We start from the raw sequence: 23,911 nt of genomic DNA on the forward strand, positions 1-23,911 counted from the left end.
GATGTCATGTGTTACAATGTTAACTTTTAAATGTTTCAGATTTGAACAAGCTGGAGCTATTGCCTATTTATCATCACGTATAAGCTGTAAAACAGCAAATGGTCTGCAACAGTAGCCCACACACTGCATTTTTTTAATAACCACACTATGTCAAAGATATTAAGGCTTTGGCTTTTGCTTTGTGCTTGGCTAACTTTGAGAATTGTTGGGGCGGGTGCTTTTAAACACGTGAATATGGAAGTCAGCACTTTCAGGAAGGCAGAACAGCTCCTTTGAGGGAGGACTCGGTTGCAGTCTGGTTGTTCCAGTAGTAAATCTGTGTGTATCTGCTCTTTCACTTCACAATTACAGAAAGCACTCAAGGGTGAGAGAGGACCAAAAACCAGCTGAACCTTCAGCGAAAGGACTCACGTCAACCCATGTTTCCTGAGATTAGGCAATCCCAACTGTCCACTTTGCAGCAAAGAACCAATGGAGCGATGCATGTACGTTGGTGATATTTCAGTTCTTTATTTGAGACATTCTTTACAATGCAGCTGCTGAGGATGAATGCATTCCATGAGCTCAACACAACTGAAATGCCTTTTTTGCAGACTTTCCCTTTCTTACATGACGCAGCTTTGACACAGAGCGAATGGATTCGAGTTTCATTCAGCACAAGACTTTAAAATGCGACCGTCATGGATCGTCGCGTCAAAGCACATCTGCAACTTGAGAAAGTCTTCCAGCTTTGATTATCCGCACTCCATAAATACTTGATACGTGATAAAGCAACTGCATTTAGGGCAAATTCAAAGCTGAACTACAACTGCAGCTTTTTTTGGACCAAATGTTCGGATAGCTCCAGCAGCAGAGGATAGCGCAGTGTCCTCGCCCTCCAAGACTCTGGGACTCCCTGGAGACCAGTCTGAAAGCACATCAAGATGACAGCTGAAAGCATCACAGGCAGCCCAAAGCTTTGACAATATCTGGAGCTCGCTGTGAAACTCATCACACAGTCTCCTCAATTCTGATGATAATATATTAAAACACTTATATAACTAAATGTAAGTGGCAATCCCCAAAAAAATCCATTTCAGAAAAAAAAAACACATAATAGTTAATATAAGAGGATTTGCATTCAATATTTCCCCCCCCCCCCCTCCCCCCGTGCAATATTCATCGCCTTGAATGCATGTCTTGTTTTTCTTAAATGGATATAGCACTGCTTCTTATATGTTATTTTATTATTAGTCTTTCTCCCAGAGGAAGTACTTCACAGATTGCACTATAAGCGGAGTGACAAAAAACATCTTGAATCTCGAACAATCAACAACAATATGCAAAATCAGACGCGTGGACCATGAAACACACATTGTTGATTGATTTTGTGACCAGGTTTGCACTGTGCTGTCACACATAATGTGCATATACTTATCATCGCGTCTAATTAATAAAACAAAACAAAATGAAAACACTCAAATCACTCTTTAGAAATAAAAAAACTATTATAGAAAAATAAAAATAAAAATAATTATGCTGTTTAAAAACACACATCCGAAAGCATTTCCTACTCAAAACGCATCAGTGACTAATAACTAATTCACATGCCCGAAAGCCACGCTCCTGCAGTACCTGTGCCCCAAAACAGGCTCCTATGAAGGAGGCTCTGCTAGCGGTGCATCCCCCGCAGCGCATGGTGTCCCTGACTGCTTCATCCAGCTGCTTCAGCGTCAGGACTCCATGAAGCGCTCCCTGGAACGCACCTGGCAGAACTAGACAGATTTAGAAGATCGATGCATGGTCAGATCAGCTGTCAAATATAAAAGGATTCAGTTTTTTGTAAGTGTTCTTATAATGCCACCAAGTTACTTCACCGTGCATCATTTCATTTACTTGTGCAATATCATTATACGTGGCCTTGGTATACGTTGAGAGGACCTGGCCTGCACAACTTCACATGTACAGTCAGCGTCTCAAGCTTTTAGCTGTAAAACCTGAGACTCAACTCAGCAGGAAGGGGGAACATGAAAAGGAAGGAGGAGGGAGACCATTAGTTAGGAGATCAAAGGCTGGAGGACCCTCCTAACGGATATACTGACAGGGAGGAGGGTACGCAAGCCGTGCCAAGTCAACAGACCCGGATCCCGCTGCCACCGCCTGTCTTACCTCATGTGTTTGTGAACACAGCAGGCACGAGCTGTTGGGACGTCTTGGCTAGGTTGTCCTTCACCTGGTGGATATGCGCTTCAGCAGAGATCCAGGGAGAGAGATACAAGGTATTGTTTAGGGTTCAAACACCAGGCCCATTCTTTTGGGGCTGTGGCTGCCGTCAAAACACACATTATGTATCTTCGACATCTTTTCTGTAACCTTATATATTGATCTTGAAAGACTAAAGCGAAAGTAGACATTTTGGGTTTCTTGCCGTTTTGACCATTTTTCCCACAAGACCTCTTTGTTTGTGTGGTGTGGTCTGCTCTGCCTATAAATACTATGTACTTCCTGTACGTTTATTCGCTTTCTTGCACAGAGTTAGATGAGTAGGCTGATACCACTCTAATATCGATCCATTTATTAAAATATGGAAAGCCAGAAGCTTAGGTTAGCTTAGAAGAAAGAAACCGGCTATCCTGGTTCAACAAAAGCTCACGAATTAACAAGCTATATATTGTTTGCTCACGCTTAAATCGAAATTTCAACCTACTCGCATTTATAAAGCCAAAAGTTTATTTTCTGTTAGCTTTGGAGGTAGCCAGGTTCACTGTCGACCTCTGCCTCTGGTCTGTATGCTAAGCTAAACGACTAAACGGTTATTTTCGTCATATTAATATTATTTGTGCGGTGCTCTTTTTGTCTAACTCTCATAAAGAAAATTGAATAGGCGTATTTTGATGCTATAATGTCATTATTCCTTTAAATCTCAAAAAAGGACCAAGACACATGTTGCCTCACCGATGACAGCCCGGTCCAGCTCCTGAGGGTTCTGTCTCTTGGGGTCATTCAACTGAGCCAGGACTTCTTCCAGGGCATTGGGATCTGAACCATTCAGAATGAAATGCTCCAAAAACCTGACAACGTTAAGCGCACAAACAAAGGGTGAAGCCATTCATAGTAGCTCGCGTGCGTGACCAGAAGTTGAGCGTCTTCCTTAGAACCTTCTCTTACCTCGCTGCAGCCAGCGTCCCCGCCACACACATGTCATTGTTCTGGGTCACGCGCACGGCTTTCTCCACTTTCTCCAGCATCTCGGGTCGGCCAGCGTACAAGGCCACCAGCGGAGCCAGCTTAGTGATGCCGTCCATCTGACAGTCCACATCACAGCCTCAAAAACAAAATACAGAGATTAATGCCACCAAAAAAGAAGGTCTTTACACACTTATGAGCTGTGATTTTTTACCAGTTTCTTCTTTGCCAGCATCCACATTTCTGATGAAAGCCTTCAAGCTGCTGTTTCTCCATGGGCCATCGATGGGGAGGATGGCTTTGGGACCTAACAAATGCAATAAACAGCTCATTTATAGAGGGACATTGACCTATTCGACAGCTTCAGCCTCGTTAATAAGATAAAATCAGAGTAGTGTGGATAATGGAAAAAGGAAGCGAGAGAAGAAAAGAAACATTTATGTGATGCAGTTTATGTTTCTGTAGGTGGAGCCATTTTCTTTGTCGACTCAGTCGTGGCTACCATTGCCCATGATGGTGACACAGCTCGTGTTATATTATTCTGAGACATAAAGCCGTCGACGGTTTACTGCACCCAAATGTGCCCTATGGTGGTATGCAGCTGCACTGTATTTATATGATATCCGGAGCGTAAAGAAAAGCACACCAAGAACAGAGAAGTCTGACTGTATGGAATATCTTAGAGGGAATTCCCCATCAGCTGGTAGGAAAAACGCTGTGCACAGTGTTATCAGACAGTGACAGAGGCTCTCACATCCGTTCAGGCCGCTTCAGTTAATGATTGATACATATGGACATCACAATATGAACAGTTACATGAGAGCAGATCGGGCACAGTACCTCCTTTCTTCCTGTAAGGATCATTCAGAGGCAGGTCGTACACCGTCCCTGGGCCAAAGAACTTGTAGATGCGCTTGGTCAGGTCTTCCACATTAACATCTGCCAACACATGACATACTGCATCTTCACTATTAAACATACTGAGGTGAAATCGTCATCAATCCCCGGAAGTCAGAGCACTAAGAGGATAATAGTCAAGCACATAACCCCCTGATTCAACCATGTTCTCTTTAAACTTCAGCTCGGCTTAACGATTACCCATGTTTTCAGTTTTTCAGTCTAAGTTCAAATATTCACTTGTGTCAGGAAAGAGTAAAACCTCATTGAAACATCAGGATTTATGTGAAATATGTTCTTCATTTTACCAACAGTAACAATATCCGAGTCTTGGAAGGAGTAACTTTGATGATTTATTGGCAATCGAACAATGTGTAACAGGTTGGCACAGAGAATGGCATGGTAGTCATGTTAGTACCTCCACACTGGCTCAGTGACTCCAGCAGGACGTACGCCTGGTCCCCGTAGCACGTCGGCTCGCCAGTCGCTCTGCGGTAGAAAGGATTCGCTGACTGAGGCCGGAACTCAGGACAGGGCTCCAGATCAGAGAGAACTTCTTTGAGCCAGGCTGCATTGTAGATCCAAGTCATGGGCTGGGCTGTATGGGTGGGGAACACACACACACACACACACACACACACACACACACACACACACACACACACACACACACACACACAGCATATTTTGAACATGATAGTCTGTCGGTGACAGATAACATGGAAAGGGAAAAGATGTGTGTTGTTTGCCGAACGGGTTCATCCTCGTTTAGGTTCAGTCACCAAGCAGGAATTTAGGATTACTCCCTTTAGTGTGCATCATTATATTATATGGCGAGTTAAGAATGGCGTGGTGGTAAAAAAATAAGACAAAACAAGTATATTCATAAAGCATTTCAGCAAAAGCTTTAAAAGTGCAAAAGGACGTGCAAATCAATAAACCTTGCACCGCTGTCACTTTATACTTTAGATACACCGTATACACTTTCTTTTTCATTTTATTTTTACATTTTTATTTCCTTTATTATTTAAATTCTTAAATGTAATATACCCTGCAACTTTATTTGTATTTTATTGTATTGTATATTTGTAAAAAAAGAAATTTCCCCTAGGGGATGAATAAAGTACAATCTAATCTAATCTAAATTAAATTAAATTAAAAGCCAGTAAATGATACCAATAAATGATCATTTTGGCTATAGTTTAGGTTTTGCATACTACTGCAGACATGGTGCTTTCATAACATTATGGGTGAAGTCAAACCGACTTACACAAGTGAAGGAAACGTCTGTTTTTTTATCAGCACGTACAGATGTTACTGTGCGACACAGAGGAAAACAACGAAATAGTGTTTGAAACAGAAACACTCGATACAAGATATATGAAAGATAAGTGCGATGTAAGCTCTAGAAATGAACATGTGTATAATATTAAACAGTAGAGGTTTTATGAAAGGGTCATAGCATGCACTATGAGGATGGCTTAATGAGAATATGGGTAGGAAGTAGATTTTGTATTACGCAAAGCCCAGTTGCTCTAATTAACTCAGTCACCAGTATCACACGGTTTATCTTACCTGCTGCATCTGCTGCTGCGGCCCCAATAATGGCCCCAATGGCTCTGTCTGCCAAAGTCAACGCCATCTGCTTTTATTTCAGACACGAGGAAATACATACACAAGAAATTATAACATAGATCGCCCGACATGAATGTCTGTCAATTGAAAATAATGAAATAGAAATGCAGCTCACTTTCTTGTTGTAAATGGTCTAATGTAGCAAAGCACTCAGATACTTCTACAGATTGAGTTTGATTTCAATGTTTTAATTTATGAATGCAACATTCAGTATAACCAGATGCCGAAGTCAGTCTATTTTCTTCTTTCTTTTTTGGTGAATCAAGTTTGGCTGCATGCAGTTTTCTACCTTTTATTTAGGTAGATAAATAGAAGTTACCATGTAAACGTATGCAAAACAGCATTTGATTACAAAACATCTTGAATAAAAGGTGAGAGGATTATTCGTATGCATCCAAGAACGTAACCTTATAAGAACACACTTTGTAATTTGATTCGGTTCACTTTTATAATATGCTTGGAATATTAATGTGTGTGTTTTCATTAAATACAACAGAAGTTCTTGAAACAATATGGTGCATCATAAATAAGTGGTAGGTTATATTCAGCTTGTTTATCCTTACCTTTGAGCCTCGTCTTCACCTTTAAGCAAAGTGTGGAAAAGCGTCGTCTCTGTGTCCGTTTTCTGACAAGGGGGAGGGTTCCATCAGCCCGGTGATAAGCGTGCACCAATGGGAACCCAAGAAAAACTGTTTTGTAACACTGGACTCCAGCTGGTATGCATTATGTAAGGTTAGGTATCAATCGAAGAAAAGAGGTGTTTCACCGTGTATATGGACAGCTCTTGATCCCAGTTAAGAGATACTATGAAACATTTTACTTTTAACATTCAGAAAGCAGCATCTGGTTTTGCATTTAATGTACTTCAGGCAGGTATTTCCATACTGTTGTGTTGCTAGGCTCAAAGTTGGAAGCGTTAACTCTAATTTTAGGAACCTGCAATGTTTATGCAACAGTAGTTTAATAGGGGATTTGGCATAAGTGTTACTTGCATACAATATATCTATAATCTTTATTCATAACAGCCAGGCTAATGGTGCCGCGAGGTTGTGCTTATAGGCCTGCCAGTGCTCTGAGCTAAATGCTAAAGTCAGTATGCTAACGCGAAATTACAATGCCAATATGTTGATGTTTAGTAAGCAATGTGTACCAATGTGATGCCATTGAAAGTCAAGACCACAAATAAACCTCTAGGTAGCGCTTGTGGAAAGGTAAGGAGGGGTAATTGGGGTTCATCCTCTGGGAAACATGCCTAGTACCACATTTTGTGCCAATTATATCAATTAGATGTGAATGTATTGCACTCAATTAAAGAAAACGTTGACCTACATATTAATTAAGATTCACACTCCCAAAATAAAAAATGAAAGTTAGTAAAAAACAAACCAATAAAAGAGAACATACAGTATACCTCGCAAGTGTATTGATCAAACTCAGCTTGCGTTGTATCCTGCTTTACTGACTGTTCAAAATGCTTTTGGAGATAGTGTCTGAAGAAGCTGGAGACAACAGTTCTGGTTTGCAGGGTTTTTGAGGTCCTCTACAGACATATCACTGGAGGGTCACCCACTGACTGCGGCATCGGAGGCCAATTTACTATATGTTGAAATAGCTTTCAAAGACTCTGTCATTTGAATTCACCATGCTCTCTCTGTATATCTTCCACCCCATTGCGTCCATGCTGACTGTTTCCCAGCTGATCCCCAGCTGATCCCCCTGTTCCAGCACTGGCCAGGCTCCAATTATCCCTGGCCTCTCATGGGTATCCCAGGCCATTGATTTCTCTCCTGCCCTCCTAAACCAGCAAAATAGAGTGCTAAGGGCAGGGTCAGGTAATCAATAGCAGTTAGACAACAATGAACAATGATAAGGGGGTCTTCCGTGTTACGTCTGTGTTATGGTTGTGAATGCCATTCTGGAAGGTATGTGTAAGAGACAATTCAATTTGCAGTAAAATATTTACATGTTGAACGTTAATCGGACGTGTGTCTCACTTGAATGTCGTCCTTCAAATCAGAGGATCGGCGGTTCGATCAGAAATGATCAGCCAGGATCTGATTGTGACGTCATCTTCTTCTGCCAAGGAGTTCACTTGCACAGTACATCGCTTGAGGAAGAGAGGAGTCGGGCCACCCCATTTTGGTGGAAAGTACTATCGTAAGTGCCTCTTGTGCAAAGGTCTGCGGTTTCTAACATTACCTATTGAAGTTTTGCATCAATTAGGATAACAAAGAAAAGAGATGAGTACTTTGATGAACATTACACACATTTCATTCAAATGTATGTCAATACATTGAGTCTCAGTTACAGCTGAGAGATTAATTTTCATAAGACAAGTCTGCAGGAAGTGGATTTGCATTTGCTTTCTCTGGCAGGGAGATAACATGCCCTTCACCGAGGGTATAAAAGAGCTGCACAAATAGATCAGCCGCTGTCATCAGATCAAGTGACTAGCAGGGTGACGCTCTATAAATGAAAGCCTGGCAGAATTTGCAAGAAGATATTGATGGAGTTCGTGCAGTGTGGTAGTGCCTGCATGTTCGGGGAGCTGCTGAGCTTTGGGGGCTATGATCTGAGAGGACAGCGGGGAGTGGACGGAATGCCACTCCGTTACTTGATGCCAAAGCCTGCAAAGCAACAATAAAGAGGGCAATGTATGTTGACCGAGACACAATGCTGTGGTGTAGCTTGTGGCATGCACTGTAACCCTTTTACTCACCCCTTTAAATTTGTTTTGGGGGGGGGGGGTGGGGCTGTTCCTATTTCAGATTCCTGCTCGGGAAAAATACAGCAAATATGACTGTAACCATAAAAATGATTCCTTCAAATTACGCGTCTATAGCAATGCTAGTGGCTCTGTGAGGCAGTGATGCTTTGTGCTAAATGCTAACATGCTTGCAATAACACTGCTAACATGCTGATGCTAAGCAGGTAGCCTATAATATTCACTATTTCGCATGCTGCCATACTAGTGTTTGCTAATTGGCACTAAAAACAAAGTACAGCTGAGGCTGATGGGAATGGATTAGTTTTGCATGTAATTGGTAATAAAACTAGGCTTTGGAAACATTTACTGATACAATATACATTTACTAACTTTGATCTAATAACAGGCAATCATAAGGATGTATCCTCTTGCAGCCATGCATGCATGCGATAGAATATCATAGCATTCCAGCCCGGTCTCATTCCCAGGTCGTCTAATACAGATGTTTTGGCCTTTGTATCTGATACCAACGCACAAGGGGCCCTTGAAGCTTGTAAGTAGCTGGACTTTCACTTTAGAGACTGACGGTTGTATCCCGTATGAAACCAAAAGTCAACGCTATTTTAACTAATTCCCAGTAAGTTACATAAAATACGTAACAGAACGTTAAATAGAGTAGGACATACTGAAGTTATGTAACACACATATTTATTTTAACCCAAACCAAGATATTTTACATCCAACCAAGTAGTGTTGTTGCCTAAACCTAAGTGACAAGGGGTAATGTTGTGACTAATTGGGAATGGATATGTGGTGGGCAATCCATCCCATAGTTGTCGAGACATTTCATGAAAACCCCCAAATGTAAACCTGTTGTTGGCAGATCAAGGACTCGACATTTTCATCAGGATGAAAAGTAACACAACATTCAGGCCTCTAGGGATCACACAGAGCTGCTGGCTGTAGCCACTCCCCTTAATCCAATTTATATACTTGCTTTTATGTGATATCTTTTACTTTTTGATTTCCTACATTCAATACCCTCATATCGTTTGCCATCTTCTTGTTTTTGCTTTTCTTCAGTGACTCAGTGAATGCTTTTATTTCTTTATCTCCCGTTTGATGTGTTGTGATGGTGAGAAGAAAAAAAAAAGCCCTGGCAGTCAACTCAAATCTGCCATATGTGCCCAGACAGAATCACGCTGTTTCTTGGAAGCTCCCACGGTTAGTCATTACTTTCTAGTTCTGGTCATATTCCAGGTGAAATAACCCAGAAATAGACAAGTCATTCATCTGTGCATTGATGGCAAATTGAAAGCATTAACAACATGTTTTGATGCGAATGCCAAGGTGCCAGGAAACATCCTAAACTGTTGGGATTATTGGGTACATTGCGATTTGAAAAAGAACTGGGAGCATTGCAATGTCCCAAATGCATGATCGTGTGACACTTTTGTGTTTGTGTGTCTCGCCTCATCGCTGCACAGCATTAATCAGAGGAATGCTGATAATTGTCTGGCTGCATGGCTGGGGAGGAAGCTGAAACGGGAGAAGGGTGCCCGAGAGGTATGCCAGCATCCGGCTGCTAGCCACCTCTCCCGTCATCCGCACTATGCCAGCCATGGCATCCGGTCCACAGGCCGGTGGAAGACAAAGCTGGATGCTCACAACTCAGCCGCACTAACTCCCTCCACTCCTGATCGGTCTCGATTTGAATACAATGATAAACGAAAGAGTGGGACACATTTCTGACATTCATCCAAAATCATCTGAAGAAGTGGAGATGGTCGACGTCACTGGATGCTGGAGACTAATCTTCACAGCATTGTTTGCACATGCCTGTGTTTAGGCTCTGTATGTAAATGTGCCCGGTATGATTCATCGACACGCTTTCATATTCCTCTTCTCCTCTGCAGATCTTAGGGTCTCTGTCAATCTCATTTCTATCTGTAAAAGGAAATGAATCTTGTAAGTGTGTGAATCTCCTCTTCTGATCTTCCATCATTTCTGCACATGCCATAAGAGCAGCCTCATGTAGCTTTGTTAATGTGATTACCAGCACACCGTGCGCTATATCGAGAGTTGCGTTTTCCCATATTGGATTTCTCATACCTCTCCCATGCTTGTCTTTGTTATGTAATGCATACATTGTTGTCATCAATTTAGAATGCTAAATTTATCGCGTCCTCCTGTTGCGTCGCTTCGATGCTTAAATCCCGCTTTTGCACATCTCGATTCAGATGTTTATCTGTTTAATCACGTTTACTCAAAAGTATTTCTATAGCCCATTACGTTTTGTCGTAATAGTCCAACGGGGATTATTGAAAACTTGTGTCAATCTGAATTGTTTTGCAGGTGCACGCTCACTTTGCGGCTCCTCTGGGTCAGTTGGGGCTCAGCAGCAACTTGACAGTGACAGAGGAGAGTGTTGTACTATTTCATATTCTTGGCCATATTCCAGGCACTTTATGTCTGGGCACAGACTATAAGGCTATACTTAATATACTGGCATTTGGTGAAGATGGAGCAAAAAACAGCCTGCACATACTGTAATGATTCAACATCCTTTCCATTCCCATCGCTATTGCAATTTAAAACATTTAATTTGATGCTCATAAATCGAGCAGCCGGCATACAGCATTATCACACAGTGGCAATAAAAGATAAACCCCGGCTTCAGTTAGACCATATATTGTCTCAGTCATGCAAATCATGCTCGCCTCTTAGAGAGATGATTAGCGGGGTTATGCATTTGCATGATGGTTATGTTAGAAATGTTAATGCGAAAATGTACCTTTCAACATATAGTTGCTTCTTTCTGTGGGCGTTGCTACAGACCGTTTGTGTGAAAATACTTCCATTAACAAAAAAAGAGGTTCTCAAACCATATTAATATTAAGGTACATAATTCGTGACGTATGGCCTCTTCTAAATGTCAACCCTGTGCGATGTCATGTTGAAATGGAAGTAGTAGAAACAAAAGTAGTTCTGTTTACTTTCACCACAACAGAGGAAACAATGGCAGGGGTCATGGTCATAAACTGGAAAAGGAGGAGAAAAAAACCTAATTGGTCTTTAATTGTAAAAAGGGATAATATAAATGTGTAGGAGACAATTTGTGGTCGGCTGATGAGGATGGGGGAGGACTAAGAGGCAGAAACATAAATGTTACTGTAAACATGCAGTCAGTAATTGCTATTTAAAACAACGTTCTCTCCTAAGCTGATGTAGCTGTACACATCCTTTCTTCGGCTATTGTGTCAAAACAAGGACGCACAATGCTCTGAAAAATTCCACAAACCCAAATGATAATTAAATAAAAAATGCAAATCACAAGACAGGGCTCTCATCGTAAGTCTGTGGACGGGAGCATAATTACAGCTCACACACAATACACAGGTTATGTTTTTAAACATAACACATCTAAACCCTGCTCTACCAAAACCTCCATCTAAAACAGATAACACGCAGTTTCCTCCCAAGACTGCAGGTGATTATTATTATTAGAGATTCACACATGCGAATGAAAGGTTTAAAGTTCTGGTAAAAACACCTGCAATACATCACTGAACAAGAACACACCGCCACTATTAACATATGAAAGCAAACATATCAAATATATACAAAGAAAAGATGTCACATTACCTGTAACTTACTGATACGGTATGACACATTTGATACAGCATTAATTATAGAGAAGATAACTCGGAAAATATGTGGACAATTAAGCAGTGCATAGCCTTTCAAATATGATGCAATACAAAGACTGCTGTTGAACTACAGGCTACCTCATCTCACCTCCTTATGACTAATGTCAAATGAAGACTCTCAATGGGTTTTATGAGTCATGAAATCATGACCGCATCTAACCGCATGCAAACGTCAAACTTTTTTTGGAAACCATAACAGTAAAGTATCACAAGTTGTATCTCTTAGTTTGTTTAAACATCCAAGCCCCATCAATGTACTCCCTGCGCAGCTGGGATATGTTTGCATACAGCGAGAAATGTGGACAAAGATGCTTGATAATATAGGCTGTAAAAATTAGCATGTTCGTTGATATCATTTGAAAAATACATCCCCCTTTCAGTCTCTGTTATGTTTTACTGTAATTTTAGACACACAACGAGCAAGCGGAAGAAGTGAAGAAGTAAGGAGGAGGGAGGGGAGACGTATAGACACATTCAGAGAGAGAGAGAGAGAGAGAGAGAGAGAGAGAGAGAGAGTGTGTGTGTGTGTGTGTGTGAGTGAGAGAGCGAGAGAAGAAGAGTGCGGGGAGAGCTCCATCCACAGCCTCAGTACGCCGGACCGTCCTCCTCCACCAGGTCTGTGGTCCCCCTTCGGGTTTCATCGGCTGGCGGATACAACATGGAGACGATTTGAGACGCACCGCGCCGAGCAGTCAGCAGTTTCACTTGCTTTAAAAAAGATACAAAAGGACGTATTCTCTCGGCTGAAGTCAGAATAATGATGGAGTACTGGAGGCAATGCGCGCTGTGGCTGATCAACTGCAAGGTGCTGCCCGCTAACCACCGAGTGACATGGGAGTCTGCGCAGGTATTTGACTTGGCCCAGACCCTCCGGGATGGAGTCCTCCTCTGCCATCTGCTCAACAACCTGCGGCCCCAGTCCATCAACCTGAAGGAAATCAACCTCCGACCGCAGATGTCACAGGTGAGCCGAGCCGAGCCGAGCCGAGCCGAGCCGAGCTGAGTCCTCAGACCACAGCTGAGGGAGCGGGGGGTCGTTCAAAGTTCCCCGGCGCTTACTGCGGGAGCCGCGACGGAGCCGATTGCACATGGCAATAGCTGCACATCAAATTCGGAATAGCATAATCCTATGCACTTGGTTTTAGGAACATTTTAACTTTATAAAAAAAAAAAAAAAAAAAAAAAAATATGGGGTTACCGCTCGTTTACGCCCCTTAGTGGATATTTTGGTCGCGGAAAAAAAGTCAACAATTGATACAAAATTGAAATGATTTTGCTCTTAATTGTTGCTTTATGACGTGGGCATTTTATACAGCAAAGACACACGAAATTGACAATTCAATAAACGGAATAGCTATTATTAATACTATTGCGGGAAACTGTCTTTGATTACTTTACTGCAACCCGTTGTTTAGCTTGCTTATGGTAACTTATTGTAGGCCAACAGTTACACATACCAGTTCTCTGTAGGCTTCATGTATACAGAGCTTAATCTGCCCTCAGAGACTAGAGGTTAAGTGGTGACAAGGCTTTGGAGGCTACCCCAAGCAGGGAAGTGGACGTATCTCATAGGATTAACAACATGTGTAATGAGGTATTTTATGATAATACATTTTTAGTGAGAAGTATTATTAGTTTTTCTAGCCTGGGCAGTATGAAGGAACAGATGTTATTACAATCTCCTGATTGGTTGTTTATATATATATATATATATATATATATATATATATATATATATATATATATATATATATATATAAAAAAATTTTGTTTTAATGTGTATCTATATGTAGCAAGAGCTGTGGCCACATGGCTCCTGTTTGTGAGATACCATCTGTTTCAATAACAGGGCAGCCGGAGCTATGAGCAGATTAATATTCGCCTTCATAACAGTGGATCTGGGTGTCTGGCTCGGTGTCAACACACAGTGAGGTATATAGACACTCACCTCCTGAGCCTGCAGACCTGCTCTATACACAAATTGACTGTACCAGTAACACACACGTAGACTACAGTATTGTATGTAACTGATGCCCAGATGATTAAGGTATGAATATCAGTCCTATTGATGTATTGCACACCCAATGGGGAGAGGGGGATTAGGCTGGTTTCCTGGAAAAAGCACAACAACTCAATGTCACAGAGGGCTAGTTAGTCTAATATGCAGTTACTGTTCTTTCACAATCTAATTTGGTATCCGCTGTTTGACTTGAGCACACAAGTCGAGTGCACAATATTTTAAACAAACGGAGGATTTTAATGTCATCAATGGCAGTGGAAATCAACTATCAAAGGATCGGTTTACTCGTGGACTTCAGAAGAAACTAGATTGGGCCCGTAAGAGGAGAAGCTGATTGGTCCATTTGCTGTTAGAAGTTATGCTATAGCAGCAATACGATTACTGACAGAGTCATCAATAGGTCAGTGTTGGCTGTCAGTCATGACATAACATGGAACGGAGCTGCTGTGCATAAGAGAGGTTGTGAACCATACTGACTGCTCAGTGCCTGGCCTGACCCAGAGTAGACTGGGTTATTTATAGGCAGAGTTTGTTTTATGCATGGCTGGATGGCTTACTCACACAAGGCACTGATCAAGCTACATTCAGGGGTTAAATTAGGATGCGTAGTAGGCTTGTGCAGTCCCATACACTTATGAAGCGCATGTGCAACTTCACGCGTGTTGGGCTGATTTCTACAATGTTTTGGAACTGCGTTTCCCAGAGGTCATCTGCCAATTGAACAGTGCGTCTAGTGGGAGAATATTTCTTTGGTTAAAGGCTGAGGTTGTTTCCGTGGTCTCTTTGCCACCGTGGTTATACACTTTCTCATGAAAACCAGTGGCTGCAGGTCGTCTTCACCAACCAGACCCCACTGTTGTGAGACACAGTGGCAACGTGTACGTTTGAATATACATTGAATATGTATTCTATCACTTTACTACTTGACCATGACTCGTGGCTTCTCCTTTCACACACATTCACACCATGTGAGGCTGGATAACAACTCCCTGGTCCCCCCCCCCCCCCCAGACCCCTCTAGCAACTTTCCTCCTTCTGTTTCCTCAAAGTCACATTTACATAATTGAGGGCGGAGTCGCTTTCCTTTCCTTTTGACCTGCATAATTCATGAGGACCGTGGCAGCTACTTTATCATTGGCCAATAATAACACATGGGACGCCACTGTGAACTCACCTATGGGACCCGTGCGATGGAAAGACAAAGGCAGTGAAGGGACAGAGCGCTACAAAAGAGTCGGCCCGGCCTCCGCAGACGCATCTCAGAGGACATAACGGGCCCCTGAAGGGCCCGCTGCGTCGGTGTTGGCTGCTTAATTAAGGCTCCATGCTCCACATGTGTGATGTTGGAATCAGGACGGGCTGCTCATCATTCATCTTAACTATGTTTTGGGAGATTTTATCGGGGCTATATATAGTAGAGACTAGAGAGTCAGTTGTGTCTCATGTTTGGGAAACAAAGAGCCAGGCCAAAGAAGTGATATTACGGCCTAGCTGGGATCAGTCTATTTACTGATGAAATGGTCTGTGCTCTTGCGGATGAAAGATGGAGAATGATGCATGGGTTGCGTATGAGTGCTCTGTGTACACAAGGTTTGCTATAATGTTGAAAGCAAAGAGCTCAAAGTTTCAGTTCAGGGTCCTAAGGTCAGCGTCAAGCACAATGTTCACCCTCTTTGATCATAGTTTTAACGGGGTTGTACTGAGCCGATTACAAAAGCCGAGACGCAGCGCCGCCACAGTGACTGCTGCGTTTTGCTTCCCGACAAGAGAAAACACCACATAATCAGTAGTTGTTTTTTTTGCCTCACTCTGTGAAAATCAGCGGTTTAGCGCTAAGAGGAACTTTGCAATGCTTTTCATGGCGCAACAAACCGACCGTGTGGTCACGCACGCAGCAGGCCGTCTTTCCACCCTTCAGCTTCGAGAAGCTTTTGGGTCAAAGTTCTGCTGAATCTCAGTTTTTACCAAATATATTCCAAACACCGTTTTTTATAAGTTGGACACCAACCTCCTTGTGTGTGTGTGTGTGTGTGTGTCATAATGCTGCTAGCAAAGGCGTGTGCTAAAAACAAACAGGCTAACAGGCCGACACAATGAGCCGGCCATTGATGCATTCTGTTCAAACAAACACAAACAACTGCTTAAAGAAAAAACGGAAACCGGGCTCTTATGGTTTGATTGAAATTTAAATCTGGAAATGGGTCCCCGACTTGTTAAGCCTACTGTTGCCTTGTTGTCCATGACACAGGATTATAAACTGCGTATTCAAGAGTGAGCACATTGAAGTGAACCCGCCGGCAGCAGAAAGCCTCTCTCACACACACACACACACACACACACACACACACACACACACACCAGCCGTGAGCCTCAACATGCACAGGAAACCAGGAAATGGAAAAGAGGAAGGAAGTGAAACGAAACATGCCCTCGATCACGCTCAGACCAAAGCGGCGTGCCGATGTCAGACACAATGAGGAGAAGCGCCGCCACTCTCTTCCCGCGGCAAAACAAAAACACTTTTTCTTCCTCGCTGAGCCGGCATCAAAGACCTCACTTCATTTTTGGAAAGTGAAAGTGAGAGAAAAGACGGCGCCGGAGTCAGTTTCTAATTTTAACGAGCATCAAGCGTCAGAAAGTGTTTCGCAGAGCAACAAAGTACACCGTGCACCAAAAGACCAGAGAGAAAAAGGCTGCGTAGGTTTGATAGGTTTCAGAATCAAGATGCCATTAAGACTTAATCAACATTTTTATGAATTCATTATCAGTTTATTCTAATGGTATACCAAATACAGTAATGTCGGGTATAGCTTATACACGTGCCACTGCTGATACTTATATGATGGATTTATTCGAGCATATTTTCAAGCACATGAATGAAAAACTGTCATCATGTGGAGTGATGACTGCTCAATAAATAGCACCAGGCTGATTTGCTTTTATTTTGACAGGTATGCTGCGTATCGCATTCGCACATGCTGCATAGCAAAGAGAATAATATTATCCATTATACATGGTACATATGTATATTTTGCCAAGCCCAGACCCACATTCTGTGATGTCAAACAATGAGGAGAACACTCCATGCAGCCGGCTTCAAAGGCTCCGAGGCGTTCTCTTCACTCGCAGAGACAAAAAGTTAGTGCGAGATAGAGAGCGTGGGAGAATGAGAAAGACAGAGAGAGAGATGTCTTGATTTTCCTTTGGTTTTTGCAGAATAACACCTGTGCAAGTCATATGGGCTCGGGTTGAGATTCTGAGTACAAACATTGAATAAGATGGCCCAAATGTATCAGTCAGGGTTCCGATTAGGTGTTAACGTGGAACAATTAGAGAGATGATAAAAGCCATTGTGGGATTGTCATGGCAACTGCAATTTAAAAAAGGTACTCCGCAATGAAGCAGAAAAAGGTCATTGATAAGTGAGGTGTAACCACGTGAGGCATTAAAAGAAGGTATTAATACTTTATGGATGTTTGTATGTCAGCGTGCGTGAACACAGACTCATAACACACATACTCTCTAATCCGTATACACCCACACTCTTGGATGACATGCACTGTACGTTATTTTATAGTAGTAGTTGCGGCCTCCAGTCTGTGTGTAAACAGTAGCGTACATCAGTCTAAAGCAGCCATCCTTAATCCAAACCCTTGCTTTACTGTGATTTGTTCCCGCAGTGAAACTAATGAATATCTGAAATATTCCTTTTTGTGGCGGTGACAAACATGTGGTGCCACACAGCGACTTGCGGTTTGTGGCACTTTCTGCATGCAGTCAGACTTTATTGTACCGAAATATCCCCTTCTGGGGTTGTTTCTCCATAAACAAGATAGGGATGAGAAGGATTATGGGTCTGACTTCCATGACCGCACTCCACACTTAACCACCCTCGGCGACATCGTCCGCATACTCATATACCTTTAACCAACTGAATTTGCATCTAGATATTGCACATGCACTCTTCCCATCGCATGCTATTAGTATGCACTATGTGAGCATATCGGATGCGGGTCCCTTGATGACTAACCACTGAGTTACTGTGGCTTGGCTCCCCTCGTTGATTCACCTCGAAGAAAGGATCGCACCCGTCAGAGCGTAAAGAGGCCGGCACCACGACCTCCCGGAGGTCACGCTAGCCGCTTTTATCCGTCGGCTCATCGGGGCGACGTGCATTTCCGCTTGCCGCTTCATGTACAGGGCGCCGAGACAGACGTTTGCAAAGGCTCGATTGCGATGCACCTCACTGGTGCACGAACACGTGCGCAGAGCGAACTGACCTTCCATTCCGTCGCCAAGGAAACAAGCCCCGCGCCACAGCCAACCGGTAAAGGCTATGGTCCAGTGCACATTAAAGTATGGATAATGTATATGCTGATTTTATTAGGAGATATTCAGCTGTGGAGATTGTACCTGCGATCAATGTTTATTATGTTACTCAATTCTGCCGTGGATGGTTCAGTTAATCACTGTTGAGTGCTCTGAGACTTTCCGTTGTCTTTACTGGCAAACAATCATCATCACGAGTGACATTTTAAGTGAAGGCAGGGGCTTAGACACACCGGAGGAGACCTCACAGCATAGTGTGATTGTGAACGTTTCCATGGTCGTATTGCCAGATGATAATAGCAGTTTTGCCCTTTTTGAGCTTGTGGGAAATGTCAAAACGCTATCTGGAAGTCAGCAAGCAGTCAGGGATTGTAGGTTTGGATCCAGATGATACCAACCTACAACCTGAGTCATAGCCGGCAGCGGTGCGTCTGCAACCTTTTACTGTCGGGTTCACTGTCGTGGAAACCTGGAGCCCAGCGAGGTGGAGAGAGCACTGGATCCAGCTCTACAGAAAGCTGCTCTAAAAACATCCTAAAACCTTTTTATACTGCCCAAATAGACTCGAATGGACCTCGATGCCTTCTGTTTATAAGGCATGCATGTCGTGTGGGGACCCAGTATCACCTGCCTCAGATCAGTGTCTCTTTCAGCAGCTCTTCACTGTATGCATCAGGCATCCTGCTTTGTGCGACTCAAGGTGGAAGTGATGGATGACTGTGGTCTATTGGAAATAGGGGTGTCCTTATTTGTCTAATGGAGACAGAGGGGGAAAGAATGCAATATAAATAGCAGTGGCTCCATACATGTATGCCAGAGCACAGGAAAAAGGATAGGGCCACGTGCAGTTCATTACACTATTAGAATTACCAATACAGTGGATACAGTTTTACGATAAAGCTACTTTTTTGGCAATAAAATCTACGAATTGAATCCGCAACGTTTCACTTTCAGCAGCTTAAATCCTAAAATATCAGCACTGATTTTGTATCAACCATAGCGGTCAAACCACACACACACACACACACACACACACACACACACACACACACACACACACACACACACACACACGCACACACACGACCACAGTAGTGGACCAGGCTTTTTCAAACGGAGCATTATTCACACCTCTTTAACACAATCTTCCAAGAGGAATACATCATGGGGAGTAGAAGGAAGAGGAGGAGGCTTCTTGCTCCATCGTTTGTACATTCAGTGTGTACATCTTTTTTAGTGCACACTTCCTGTGACATTATATATATCTTTAAAGACATTGTTTTTGAGCCAATCGCAGACAGTTGAGGTAAAACTATTTGGAAAGGTTTCTGTAGCCAAGAGGGTTTGTATCTCACACAGTAACTCTAATTCAATTCCCTTATCTAGTGGGGGGATGGAGTAAGTGTTGTGTATAAGTGGGGTCAGCAGGGTTAAAACCAAGATTTAATGGAAAATGGCCTCTGAGACACTCATTGGTGTTGTGGGGGGAGTTACAGGAGAAGGGAGATGGCTTTTACCTTATTGCCTTTATTGTCATGACGTGAAAGAACTCTATGCCTTTGTCTGTCATCTGGTCCTGTGAGGGGGACGGGGGAATCAAAGCTCTCCCACAACCTACATGTGCTGCGAGGCAGAAGTATCAGGAGGCCCGTTTTCTGTCATCTTCAATTCTTTCCGCGATTGCTCACTTTAAATGACACTATAGCTGACCTCGCAGCTTGAGTAACCTTCATTTATGTTAATGCTGTCCAAAGACTTTGAGAACGTAAAGAAGTGAAGTGATTATTACCAACGACAATGGCATTGTCGTCATCTTGAGTCTCTGTGTGTGTGTGTGTGTGTGTGTGTGTGTGTGTGTGTGTGTGTGTGTTTGTCTTCTCCAGTAAAACACCTGCATTGTATGTTTGGCTATATTTTAAACACATTATCAAGGACACCGACGATGGCTGTGATGTAGTTTTGTTGTTTGCCAAAGCAAAAAGGAGGAAACGGTTAAGTGGTTTATTGCTGTTGGGTTTTAGTGTGTACAGTAATCGCTTGGGCGACACCACACACGATGGTCTCGTAATTTATACGGTGGCCTTTATCAGAAGATACGGCTATGCAGCAACTCTGCAAGGACAAAAAAGATCATGCCCTAAATGCTCCACAACATTGATGAGCTAGTCGCTAACGTTTGTCAGAGCAACCAAAACAAAACAGTAACGCCGCGAATGAGCTGAAAGACGCTAAAACGCTCCGCAGAGCTGAGGGGAACAATAGAGTCATGTGATCACCCAGTGGTCCATTGTTGAAAGAATTTAAAACATTTCTTTTTGTTTTATTAGTGCAGCTTTTCCATTTTTGTCTTCAAAAAGCCACATGTTCTCATTTTCTTGAGGACAATGCTTTGTCTCCCGCAGTTACTTATGCCGTACTGAATGGAAGGATTAGCAGCAGCCTCGCACTGAGCTATCTCCTGGAAACACAGATGACTTTCATGCCCGTCCTGTCCTCACCTAAAGCGGGAGGTGTCCAACAAGCCAAACAAAACAGAACAGCCCCTCTCCGGAAACGTGAGCAGCTAGAGAGGTGATAAAAGAGGCTGTCGCTAACTAGCAGGGGATATTCCGAGTCACGAAAGTGACTGGAAAAAGTGAGTGGAAAGGCCATCTGCATGCTGTTTTTTTTCACATAATGTGGGTTTTTCATTCTAACCAAACCAGCAGCTCATTTCACATTTCAGCTCAACCGGAGAGGAGGAGCTATGCCTTAAGTTACCATCGTTTTTTTCTTCTTCTTCTGGATTGAAAAGCTGCTGACCAGTGTAACGTTTACAATGATCCATTAAGATGGTGTCTGGCCGGGCCGTCCGCCGCCATGACCCCCGACCTCTGAGTCTGAGAGAGAGCCGCGGCGCTTTCGTCAGCGCCAGCAGACCTTCGCCCATGTCCCACCTCCCGTTTCCTGGTTACACAGCTGACAGAAGCTCCAACATGACATGGAAGTGACCCGATGGATTATGTGTGTCACCCACTGGTTATGACTTACTTGACAAAAAGAGCTCTACAGACCAGGCCTGTGCACATTATGTCATTCGCTCCGGACACAATATCTCAGCGACGTAATCCAGCAGGGGTTTTAAACTGGCAGACATATTTTTCTTATAAGGCCCGTTTTCCTCTTAATAATATCCCTCTTTTCTTTCCCACACTGCTGTCAGTAAACATATATGAGAGTCAGACAGAGAGAGCCTTTAATTACCGAATGTGACTCTTTAAAGGCCTTTTATTCCCTCGGCATGAGACTCATCTATTTGATTATGAGTTGATGAATTGGCCATTAATTAATGCTCAGCAAGGTTTAAGCAGAAAGATGGCCAAACTCTGGCCGTCTTTCATTGCGTACATCGAGGAGAGAACAAGAGCAGGATTTCATTAAGCTCCACAATACGCACGGGGGCCATAAAAAGGCTCCAGCTTGTTGCTATGGAGCTTTGACTTCTATAACGGAATACACAAGCAGAAATATGATACTTATTGTGGATACAAAGCACGACCTGGCTCATCTCAGAAGCGCGGCAGCGAGATGGCTTGTCTTACAGGAATATTTTCCCCCTTATATTCCAGATGGTTGGCCTGGTGGGATTTTAAACCCTCCACACACTGGTTGTGTGTAAGCTGTCGACAGTTGTGTTTGGAGCTTCCTGTTGAGATGTTGTAGCACAATCTATATTTAAGTCCTCATTCTACACAATGAGGGAATTGGCAGGTTTCATTGGAATGCAGAAATAGCTACACTGACAGGGTTGGTTATATTGGCCTTGGATTTAATGAACTTTCACAGTACTTGGTACATTTATTAATACCTTTAACCGGTTTTAGGATTCTAATTAGTTGTAAAAATCCTATCTGACAATAATATATTCAAGTATTCATTTTATTTAATAAACAGATAAAATAAAGGACAACCCTAAAAATGTTTTTACACACACACACACACACACACACACACACACACACACACACACACACACACACACACACACACACACACACACACACACACACACACACACACACACACACACACACACACACACACACACACACACACACACACACACACACACACACACACACACAGAGAGAGTCAGTAATGCAGAAGAAAAGCTGCCAGCTGAACAGTTACTGCTACACTCTTGTTAATACAATTCCCTCTCCACTGTCTCCAGCTCAGCGTAGCAGAGACACTGTCTTTCGTATGTGAAGCTGCTTCCTTCAGATAATATACAGAGGTCCTTTGGGACTCTCCAGAGACTCCAGGCAGACAAGATGTGCTCGTCTGATAAAAGAAAGTGATGTGTACAAGTGTAAACATTCAATATTATTCACTCGCTGCTTTACGCTGCGTCTTATCTGGAGCCCACTGGCTGGGGCTTTTCTCTCTATTTGTGAAGCCATCTGTAAAGCCTAATTCAATCGGAGTGGAAAGGCATTTTTCATGTTTGATGCATGGACATGCGCCGTGCGGACAAATCTGATATCGCTGACAGCGAAGGTGTGTCATGAATAACAGAAGAAGTCCTTCTTCCAGCTTCTTTTCAGCCCGAGATATTTGTTTTTTTTAAAGATGACACTGACTCAATTATTGAAGGTTGTTAAGTTACGGTTGTCAAACATAGTTACAGTCAGGCCTTTGAGTATGGACTCCACGTGCTAACAGAAAGGAGGTTGTGCTCTCTTTGAGAAACAGGAACGGCCTAATGAAATCCACTTCCTGTAAACACCCGTTACCCAAGAAATTGAAATTGAAAAAAGGAGAAGTTGTAATATGGATATGCATCTCTGGATCATTTCAAATAAGTTTAGACAGTGAGTGCTATAGATGCAGTTACGACACTAAATGTGAAAAACAATCTAAAAACAGAAGGATGTCGATTTTGAACCGCTGCTACGTTCCTCCTGTGGTGCTGCCATGCAAATAAAACTGACGCACCTTTTTAATAATTTAGCATTTTTTTTCAAAGAATATTATCTTTCTGCCAGGAATCCAGTGTTTCCAGTCGTCTTTGTTCAGTTCAGAAGCTCAGCCCCTTGTACTGGTGCAGACGCATTGGCCTCACAACCACACAGCTGGCCCTTGTGTGTTTGTCTTTGCACGCGTCAACATTGACGCCGACATTACTCCGTTGCAGTTCCAACCGCGTCCCTTTGCACGAAGAAGAAGCCACATTACACGCGTTATGACAGGTGGTCGTCATAACTGCTGCAAATATTTGCATATTTGCAACATTACATTACATTACATTTAGCTGACACTTTTATCCAAAGCGACTTACAATCATGTTACATTCATACACCGTAGACACAGCTACAGGGAACAATTCAGGGTTAAGTGTCTTGCTCAAGGACACATCGACTAGGGCGGGGATTGAACCACCAACCCCCTGATTGAAAGACGGACCTG

At 42.9% G+C, this 23,911-nt stretch overlaps 1 protein-coding gene and 1 pseudogene across 3 annotated transcripts in view; one reads left to right on the forward strand and one right to left on the reverse strand.

Moving 5' to 3' along the window:
* Window positions 1-486: 486 nt before the first annotated feature.
* Window positions 487-6,363, reverse strand: LOC117749701 (annotated as a pseudogene).
* Window positions 6,364-12,600: 6,237 nt separating this feature from the next.
* The window catches only part of LOC117749377 (guanine nucleotide exchange factor VAV3), an 81,172-nt gene continuing 69,861 nt past the window's right edge, over window positions 12,601-23,911 (forward strand). The window contains exon 1 of one of the 3 annotated variants that reach the window (XM_034559837.1): window positions 12,601-13,078. In XM_034559837.1, coding sequence (XP_034415728.1) covers window positions 12,872-13,078 — 207 coding nt within the window. In that variant the 5' untranslated portion in view covers window positions 12,601-12,871. The remainder of the gene's footprint in view (window positions 13,079-23,911) is intronic. The other 2 variants (XM_034559836.1, XM_034559838.1) reach the window with 2 other exon arrangements.

Source organism: Cyclopterus lumpus, chromosome 20, assembly GCF_009769545.1.
Source record: "Cyclopterus lumpus isolate fCycLum1 chromosome 20, fCycLum1.pri, whole genome shotgun sequence".
NCBI lineage: Eukaryota > Metazoa > Chordata > Actinopteri > Perciformes > Cyclopteridae > Cyclopterus > Cyclopterus lumpus.